Source organism: Cicer arietinum, chromosome 1 (genome assembly GCF_000331145.2).
Source record: "Cicer arietinum cultivar CDC Frontier isolate Library 1 chromosome 1, Cicar.CDCFrontier_v2.0, whole genome shotgun sequence".
Classification (NCBI taxonomy): Eukaryota; Viridiplantae; Streptophyta; class Magnoliopsida; order Fabales; family Fabaceae; genus Cicer; species Cicer arietinum.
This window is the reverse complement of record NC_021160.2, coordinates 49,693,475-49,704,102: the sequence shown is the minus strand read 5'-3', so window position 1 is coordinate 49,704,102 and position 10,628 is coordinate 49,693,475. Positions and strand designations below refer to the sequence as shown.

General features: G+C 28.3%; 1 protein-coding gene across 3 annotated transcripts in view; it reads right to left on the bottom strand.

Annotated features, from left to right (window-relative positions):
* Window positions 1-7,360: 7,360 nt before the first annotated feature.
* LOC101495816 (uncharacterized) overlaps window positions 7,361-10,628 on the bottom strand; it is a 4,683-nt gene continuing 1,415 nt past the window's right edge. Inside the window, exons 4-9 of one of the 3 annotated variants that reach the window (XM_027331662.2) lie at window positions 10,581-10,628; window positions 10,152-10,261; window positions 9,527-9,610; window positions 8,116-8,198; window positions 7,828-8,020; window positions 7,361-7,671 (exon numbers count right to left, since the gene is read on the bottom strand). The exon at window positions 10,581-10,628 is cut by the window's right edge and continues 127 nt beyond it. In XM_027331662.2, the coding sequence (XP_027187463.1) occupies window positions 7,639-7,671; window positions 7,828-8,020; window positions 8,116-8,198; window positions 9,527-9,610; window positions 10,152-10,261; window positions 10,581-10,628 (551 nt within the window). In that variant the 3' untranslated portion in view covers window positions 7,361-7,638. Of the gene's footprint in view, window positions 8,021-8,115; window positions 8,199-9,526; window positions 9,611-10,151; window positions 10,262-10,580 lie in introns of all 3 variants that reach the window. The other 2 variants (XM_027331665.2, XM_027331667.2) reach the window with 2 other exon arrangements.

Sequence of the window (10,628 nt, the reverse complement as noted above, 5' to 3'; positions counted from 1 at the left end):
TTCAATAATATTATTAAAAAAAGTGCTTTGAATAAATAATACAAAACAACAAATTAATTCTAAAATCAAAATTTACAAGATTAATATTTATTGAAGACAAACATGTCAAATCAATTATATATTTCTAATCAATTTTGATTCCTAAGTGAAGTGGAATCAAGTACACTTATAGTTTTGCAAAATTTATATTGTTTTGATTTATTCATAATTATGATTAACATGTTTCTATGAAAGGCTAGAAAGCCTTATTTGGTTAATCAGTGATGTCTTCATTTGATTCTAAAGGTGTAGTATGAGCTTTTAAACAACGATGTTAGGCTGGTGGTGGTTATATGAAATAAGGAATGCAAAACAAGGAGTAAACTAGAAGTAAAGTAATGCAAAGTATCAAAATGATGGTTTGATTATCTTTTGTTGTTGTTACTTGTTCGGTACAGAATGGAGGATTCCTTCCAACTTGTATAATCTATAATATAATAGTCAAATAATTAGGGGTTCTTCTCCTAATTTATCATTGGGAGATGTAATTGAGTCTTTTTTATGTAAGAAATGGCTTTTTTTTTCCCTAATAATGTAGATAATTTATATTTGAAACATAAAAACTAAAAGACTAATAAAAATATATTATAATTGAAGCATAAAATATAGTAAAATAATACCACATTTTTAAATATTAAAAAATGTAAATTAATTAATAATAGTTGCTAATAACATACCTATAACACGATAGTACATAATATACAAATTAAAATTGTTTATTATCATTTTTTCTGAAAATTGGGTATATATAAACATTTGCAATTATACGTGGGAGAATGAATCATCAATTTATTTGATTTTAAATTATGTGATGATTTGAAAATGTGATAAGAGTCGCACATGGATGTGATAAAATCTAATTATTTTTGTCTAAAAAAATAAGAATGGCACTTCAAAGGAAAAAAATAAATAGAAGATAGAAAATATAAATTTTTGTATTACAAAAGGAGTAAATCACTCATTTAGCCATTAAAACGGCAATGGTCGGTCATCTTAGTTCTTGAAATTTGCAAAATAGCATAAATGTCGTTGAAATTGAAACTCGTCCATCAAAATAATCTTTCATTAACTTTTCTATTATATGGTGCGATATAACACATTAACAGTATATGTGTCACTCTGCGTGCATGACACATCAATATATTTATTTATCAATTAGACAAATGAGACAAGAAAAAAATATAATTGAAAGAATAGATAGAAGAGTTAAAGAGTGAAATGAGAAAAAAATATATTGATGTGTTATTAAAGTGCAGTGCCACATATACATTTAATAAAAACTAATGAAATGATTAGATTAATTTGATCAATGTATTTAATTTCAGAGATATTTTTGTTATTTTACAAAAGGAAAATGCTAAGGTCACTTGTTAACAAAAACAAAAATAAAAAAAAAAATCAAATAGAAATGTATAGAAAGTTATGTTTGCTACTCTTTAAAAGTATGAAATTTATTGTTTTCAATGTAAATCTTTCATTTTCTATTTTATTTTTTAAGAGGTGTTCTAAGGACACTTGTTATTAGTAATATCAACATATACTTTTGTATTGGAAGAAACGATAATTGATTTTTGTGATTCTAAAAGGATGTGATGAGTAAAGATGACATGACAATACAAACTTTGATCCATGTGCATATTGAGAGGAAGATTGAATTGAAAATTTTAGTTGCTTTTTTGTTATTCTTTTAATCAATATTAATGTTAGTTTCTTTTCATATCTATAAATTTTGAAATTTATTTATAATCATTTACTATGTCATCATATTACATTAAAATTAACGTAAACAATATAATATATATAACATTAATTTTAACGCATTTGTTGAAAAATATTTATCTGACATAATGTTATTGAATGAGTATAATTTTTTTAACGTAGTTTGACTCCTAATTTATATATTGGAATTAAATTTAAGATAAGTTTATCATAACGATTTTTGTATTTAGAGAAGGAGTAATCTATTGTCATTATTTTTAATAATATGATTTCAAATTCTTTTATCTCTTTAATTAACATTATCAATAAATTAATAAGAAATTTTATTTGATTTGGTGACATTAATTAAAGAAAGTTTTAGATTGTGTTTTGACACAAAGTTTGCGCTCCTATCAAAGAGGGAGATGCATTGGTATTAGATTCTTGAGAGATATTAAAGAGGCAAATATCCTCAAGCTATGTTGGAATTTGAATACTTCTGATAGTCAATGTGTTTCCCTCCTCAAATCTAGAGTAATTAGACTCTAAGGCCCTAAATCTTATCATATAAACTCTTCGATTTGGTCTGACATCAAGCATAAAATTCACATCACCAAAGAAAATTGTTAGTGGCTGCCTAGGCAACTGGACAAGATTAAATTTTGGAAGGATCGTTGGCTTAGATTCCTTATGGATGAAAGTGTTCATATCCTTGAGAACAAACATCACTTGCTTCAAGATACTGTGAAGGACTTCATCGGAAATAACAATTGGTATATTCTTCATTCTATTCATTTGAATTATCTTGATATCGTTGATGTTTTGCAGATACTTCTGTCTTTAAGTTCAAGATGAAGAATAAGCTAGTTTGGAAGCACACCAATAATGGAGAGCTTTGTTTTTTAGATGCTTATATCTTTCAAAAACCTTCATTTGATGAGGTTTATTGTGTTAAACTGATCAAGAGCTGCTTTAGTTTGTCTTGTATTCTTTTTTCCTTCACCAATGTTTTATCCCTTTTGATTTTTATTGATAAAGTTTTTAACGAGACAAATGTTGTTTTTGCCTTAACTGTTTACGATATATTTTGGCTTAATTCCCTCCTTATTTTTTTTGTAACTTTTCATTTTTCTCATTGAATAAATTTGTGAGGTACTGCAAATGATAAACAATTATCTTAAAATGTCAATATAATTAGAATATCTTGATATTTATACATGCTTTTTAAACTATTTATTTGAATAAAAAACAAAGATGCAACAAAGATATATTCCAACTTTTGTTTTTATCTTTTTATTTTCTCAAAAAGCATAATCTTGACTCATTCAGCATATATTCATCAAAGCTTTCAAAATTCATCAATATGCACTGAGTCATTTAGTGGATGAATAGAACCCATGACCAATCCCTTTTGAGGTCATAGCACCTTTCTTCCAATATATTGCCAAATGCATATTCTCCACTAGCAAAAAGTGTATATATAATTAAAATTTGGAATATAAGGAAAAGAATATACATAATTTACCACTATGCTTTAGACCAAGTACATAAATTGATCTTATCACATGAGGTGGGAGTTCATTGATATATATGTATGTCCACAAATGCGTGAAGCCACCGAAAGTTGATGTTTCAAACTTTTTGAAAACTTCCCTCACTCCACTTTCCAGGGGATTGCCATGTTGTGTACTTGTCTGTGTTACACCTTTTATTTGTCTCTTTCTTTTGGCGTGGGAATTTCCCACACACACACACACACTTTTCCTATATTTTTTCACTACTTCGTTCTAGATAATCGACATATTTTAATTATACTTATCAAATATTTCTTATTACAATAAATTGATTATTGTTGGTGAAAGGAGAACTATTTTAAAATTTACACTTTTCACGCCAAAAGTTATAGATAATACTTAATATGTCCCTAAATATTAGTTCACAAAAATAAAAATCAAAATATAATTTAGTTGCTTAAATTAAATTGTTTTATAATGTAAGTTATTTTTTTAAGGATACCTTTTAAATATTGAGACTCATATTTTCTACTTAATTAATGATTGTTTTATACATTAAAAATAAATGACTGTCTTGAGTTTTTAAATAACTAAGAATACTTTTGCAAAAAGTAATCAAACATTTGATAATTTAAAAAAAGAATGAAATAATTTTTTTTAAATAAACTTATAGTATATAAAGATGTAGGTAGTAATGTAGGATTATATTTGTAGTCGATTTCAATATTATGAAGCTTTTTATAGACATTTTTATTTCTATTTGTGATTCTTAACATATAAAGGAGGTAAATTAAGGATGCTTCCAATTCCCAACTTCTAATTGTAGCCACCAGAAAAAGGTGAGTTCACGTCACACAATCAACACGGCATGTGAAATTTCCTAAGATAATGAAACAAGCATGTGGTAGGTTAATGTTTGGACGAAAGAATAATTGGTAGGAAAATATCAACGACGATTTTTTGGTTAGGAAAATAAAATGGCCACTTGAAGCTGGTTTCTACACGAAGATGGCATGGCTGACTCAATAATTTGTTCTACAAAAGTAGTTGTATCAATAATTTAGCTCCATGCCTATTTAGGTTGTTTTGAGCTAGGGGTGAGTAAGAGATGATAAATTGTCTTTAACTCATTTTAATTTTTGGTTTAATTGTATTTCTAATCTTCTATTTTTACTAATTCACAAAATTAGAATTTTTATTTTAAAAGTTGACAGTTTTAATATATATATGTAATTTTTTAATTAAAAAATGATAACGTGACATGGTTTAAATAATGTGGCATATAATACAATGATATAAAATTATTAATACCCATATAATCAAAATAAAATGCTATAAAAACTTAATTTTAAATTTCAATTTTTTTTCATATTTATAATTTAATTAATGACATATGAATAATTAATATATTTAGATAGTTCTATTTTATAGAATTGCATTTTGCGTCATTTAAAATATGTCAAATCGTTATTTTTTTATTTAAAAAATATGAGAGATGAATCAAAACTGTCAACTTTTTAAAACAAAAAGACCAATCCGTAAATTGATAAAAAATAAGACAAACTGTAATTAACCTTTATTTTTTCATACGATAATCAGCAGTTTCTCAGTTCAAACAAATTTGATGATCAAAAGATCAAATCTATTAGGACAAGATTAAGTTGGCCTAAAAGACAACCGAAATAAAATCATAAAGTGATAATCTCTATGGTGATTGGTTTTCAAAACTTTTTCAAAGGTTATAAATTTCAAACTAGGAAATGCGGTTCAATCACTTGTGTAATAGAAATATGGTTTTTTAAGGTAGAAGATCATATATTACTTTCTTCTTATTAGAACGATTGTGATTTTGATATAATTCTCGATTTCGCTCTCTCTCTCTCTCTCTCTCTCGTTGTATTGGTCAATAAAAGTTTAGTTATTTTTTTTTTCTAGAGTTTGGATCTTCGCCACATCCATCCCTGTCTATTCAAGGGATTTGGGATAGAATTTTTGTAATTTAAATTTCTTTTAATCTCTATGAATCAATTCTATTTTTTTTATTTTACATTTTTTTTTAATTTTTTTCGTTCGATCGAAAATTGATATCTTGTAAATTATAAATGTAAAATTTTGTACAAATTTAAAATTATTTGACGTGCTATTAAAACTCACGAATATTAACGATGTTTAATAATAACGTATAAAACGTTAATTTTAATAATAAATTATTCTAAGGACTTTTGACTTTGTTGTTTTTGTTTCTTTGAATTTGACCCCTTCTACTTAGAAAAACATGTGGTCCAGTATTTAAAAGCCCATGTAATCATAGAATTTTACTTATCCCATTTTAAAACAATTATTAATTTTTAAAAGTTTTAAGATTCTGTTTTTTTTAGGATGTTTTAAAGTAGATTAAATTAAAAAGAAAATAACGGATGCTATTTGTTAGTTTAAAACACAAAATACTATTTTATTTACAAAATTTAAATTATTATATTTAGGATTTCTATCGAGGAAATAAATTTGATTGAGAGTAATACTATTCAAATGTTTTTGAAAGTAAAAACTTAAAAGTATTCCATAACTTTTTTGGTCCTTATCCATAGCCTTAAACAACAACTATTTTGAAGTAGAGAGAATATGAGGCCATTCCAAGAATAAATGGCCAATTGAGTGATCAAGTATCAATATTATATTTTAACTAATATGACAAAATAATTATTTAATGATATAGATAGATACTACAGTCATTAGAAAGTTGGATACTCCTCTTACAAAAAAAAAAAGATAGAAAGTTGGATGATTCAACTTATGATGAGTAACACTTGTCAGCCTCAATTTCTTTTCAATACATATAACCTTATCTTAATTTATAATCTCAGAAATTTATCTGGTCAATTGTTAATTTGTTATAAAAAATATATATATATATATGTCAATCATTTATTTATTGATTTAATGAGCTTTAGTCAATCATTAAAATACATGTATGTACCACTTTTTTCTTTCACACCTATGCTATTGGAGGAAATTTCATGTGGTGTTTTTGGTCAAATTGAAAGAAGATTAACATAATGTTAGTGATAAGAATATTGCACACCAATAATGCTTCAAAAGTGCCAACTCCATTCTTATGTTAGTTGGTATATTTAATATTTTGAACCCACACCACATATCGTTATTCCCTAAAAAGTTTGATGTAATCTCATACCAATCAATTTGTTAATTCAATAATTTTAACCTAAAATTGCAGGCGAGCCATTAGTAATTGCAATATGGTGCCTACCAATGCAAAGTACAATCTCGAATATCAATGTCAATTAAATACTTGATCGATTTCTAGTATATAAACAAAAATATACACGTATTTCATTCAATTTGGTCAATGAAATATTTGTCAGCATTGAAGCGAGTTTAAAGTCACGCAATGTTCAGGAATCGGTTAAATTTTATAATACTATAGGACAAATCCATAAACCTCTAGATTGAGTGATTAAGTCCATCTTTGCAGTGTACTAATGCGGTGATTCAAGGGCTAATTTGAGATGATATATAGTTTAAAGTTTAAACAATCTCTCAATTAAAATAAGTTTATAATTTTTTTACAAATTTAAGGTGTGAGAAATTGAATGGCAGAACATCTATAAAAATCGAAATATTATTCGACATTTAATATTTGAATCTTGAAATAATTTTTTAATAGCTAGTTATTAACTATTTATACGACCAAAAAATGTTCTACTATAGTTTAATAGTTTTCTATTAATTTCAAAGAATTGAGTAATATATAGTTGATGGTTTTATCCAAGATAATCAAAACTAGATTGGCCCGACCAATTCAAATGGCCTCCAATTGAAGACAAGAAAATCATAATTCTCTTCATCTCATTAGTGGAGATGGTAGGCCGAAACTAAGGGATCTACAATCACTTTATAAATTAGAACACCATCTTCATCAAAACTTCATAGATTCTTCAGGTACACTTTTGCATTCTTCATCTTAAATGGACATGGGATTATAATAAATAGTTTTGTTTTGTAAACACGTTTCTTGTTAATGTTTATTTGGTTTATTTGAAATTAAGGATTAGAAACATATTAATTAGGAATAAGTAATTCTCTTAATATTATTCCAACACTAAAATCATTTTTTTTCCATTCATGGTGTACTCCAAAATTCCATGAAGTACTAGATTACATAACAAGTGCAATTACTATCCAAAAGTTTTAAGAAAAATTATACATCTTCCTCTAATATCTTCCCACCCAAGCTACTAACATATTAAATGCATTTCCTTTTTCATTCAGTCCTACCCACTTCATGAAGTACCAAATGGTTATTAGGAAGATTGTGTAGGAAGATAAAACATCAATCATGTTGTATATGTAAGGAAGAATGTGCAAGTCACTGTTTCAGCTGAACTTTGAGACTTGAAACCTTTAAAAAAAATTAAAATGAAAGAGGAAAATTCTTATCACTACTACTCATTATGCTTGATAATTTCATCATTGCAAAAATTGGAAGAGGCTTACTAAGTTGTCAGGAAAGAAAAAAAACATGGTTAGATCTCTAACAGATGTTATTTTGCCTTACTTTGCGTGTTATGGACCTTCCCATTCGAAGTCGTCTCTTCGTGAGGGCTTCTAATAGGACTGTTAAAGCATGTTCTACTGCTTCTGACTGTTTATCCAATCCAATGGAACTAAACCTTGGAAGAAGTTCGAGTTCCGAGAGCAGGCCAGCGGCTGCGGCGGCTGTACATGTACGATCCCAAGATGGTTGGGGCCTGCTCTTGAAATACCGTAAATGAGCATTAACTTCATATCAAACACAACAAAAAACCACAGGTGCAGTTAATCTGAAGTTCACTTTCTCACTCACCTGAGTTTATGCATGGCAGAAGCACCAGGGTTTAGGGATATACAAGAAAGGTCCTCATCTCCCCAAGTTGATTTTGCTTGATCCTGTTGAAAACATATAGTTTTTGTAAAATGGTGTTTCAGTATAAATTAATTCATTCCATTGAATCGAAATACTTGCACAGTACATTTTTTGAGATTATGAGTTATGACTATATCTCAGATAAAAATATCTCTGTATGCAGTTTCAGTATATTGAAATCTAAAATAAAACTAAGCCCTTCATAGCAAAATTTTACATTGTGTTAAATGTTTGTACAAGGTCACACAGACACTCTCACCCTAAGATGCAAAAATATGATTAAATAAAGAATTACATGGAATTATAATATCTAAATCTCTTTTAGAATCATGTGTCAAAAGAAAAGGCATTATACTATTGCTGCACTAGAGGCGATCTTTTCCCTGCTTGTGAAACTCTGCTGCCAGAATTGCTGCATTTTTCTCAGCAGAACCAAAATTATGTTACACAAAACTGTGCGAGCTTCTGTCAGTACTGTTTATTTAAACATTGAACTTTTCCATTTTAATCAACGACAGAAAACTTACAGCACTCTACAACATCATTGGCAGCAGTTTGTGTGTATTGGAAATGGAAAGATTTGTGGTAAATAAAGTCATACTTTGTAGAAATATTAAGTCAAAAATATCTTCAAACATTATGGTCCAATGGAACAAATGGGAATAAAGATTGTTGTGTTATTGTTGATGCTTCATTTAATAGAATTTAAGTACAATGATTATAATCTATAGAGCATTCTCTACATGATATCTTATTTTTCTATGGGGGAAAAGGGTAGGAAATTTTCATTTCAACTTAATGGCATAGGTCTAACTAATTATACATGGTTGTCAAATTCTCAAGTCAACTCTTGGTAGCAAAGTCAAGTTAACTCGAGTAAACTCACGTAGAGTCGTAAAATTCACATAGAATCATGAGTTTGAGGAAAATTTAATGAGTCTACAGCATAACGGTAATTTTTCCTCGGATATGCTTAAAATTGAGTGGTTAAGTGTTTTTCCAAAAAAACGAAAATGCACAGCCAAATGATAAAACTCCATAGTGCACAAAACATCAACCTTATAGATGCTCAACTCCACATATGCATTTAACATCCCACATGAACCCATCTATAAAGGACAAGAACGAGGTTGTATTGAGACTCAATCCCATCGCTCTCAAATAATCGAACTCAAATACCAGAAAATATAACCTATATATAAAAATATGCAATTCTATAAGATTTTATTCTACCTTTGTACCTAATTACCAATCATGGAGTTAGTTAATTTTGTGATGCTCAATTACAGTCATACGAAAATTCTCAACTTTCAACTGAAGAAAATGTAGAAGAAATCCACCAAGAAGTTACCTGAAGGCGCCTAAACATTGCTGCTGAATTACTCCATGTCCCGTCAATCAAAATAAAATGCTGAGTTGTATCTACTTTTAACTGCTTTACAATTAAGAGAAAATTATTACTTGGTAGCACCAAATGCAAGATAGCGAAATCTATAACAAAATGTCAAAAGAAGCAGAAGTAAATGGATTTTGGTTCACAAGTAGCACTGACATCACAAAAGATATTAAAAAAAATGTATCTATGTGTGGGTGTGTACATGCATACATATACATATACGTGCGCAAGCACATGCGCACACACATCCCGTAGATTGTATGATTTAGTAACTTCTCAAAAGTAGTCAACATTCTTGTATTGATTGGTGCAGGCAAAACACAAAAAGCAACTAGCATATCGGTAGTGCTATTTCATTTCTTCTCATTTACATAAACTTAATAATTAATAATATACTCCATAGGTCAAACATTAGCCAGCATCAGGCCATTTAACCTTAATACATTAGACCAGGCTCAAATAATGTAGATTGCTTCAAGGTACATTCACACGCCTAACTCTGCACTACAGATACAGTCACCACTATTATTTGAATATCAACAATTAGAAATACAGTAATCAATCTAATGATAAAATAAACCTTTTCTGATGCTACTTCATTATTTGCAACTGGTTCCTGACCAAATGCATTTTCAACTGATTCCAAAACGGCATTCTTGTTGGGATAAAGGCACCACACATTACTTCTTCCTGAATTAAGGTAAAAACCCACGGCCTAAGTAATGGAATTTGAAACGATTACCAGGTTAAAATATAAAAAGCTACAATCATCCAGAAGAGTGGTAGTTACAACATAACAAGGATGATTTATTAAATTAAATTGTACACTAACATTTAAATTGATACAAGGAATCCAGTTTAAACATACTACCGTAATAAGAAACATAGACAGTACAGATTAAAGAAATAAAAGAAACTATGCTAGCTTATGAATTCCAAGATTGAAATTTGACTACTTCAATAAACAGAAACCATGGTAATGACAAACAATAGTTATAAATTGAGAGACCTGCAAGTTTAAAGGAATTCCACATGATTTGTTCATGTTCAGGAATGC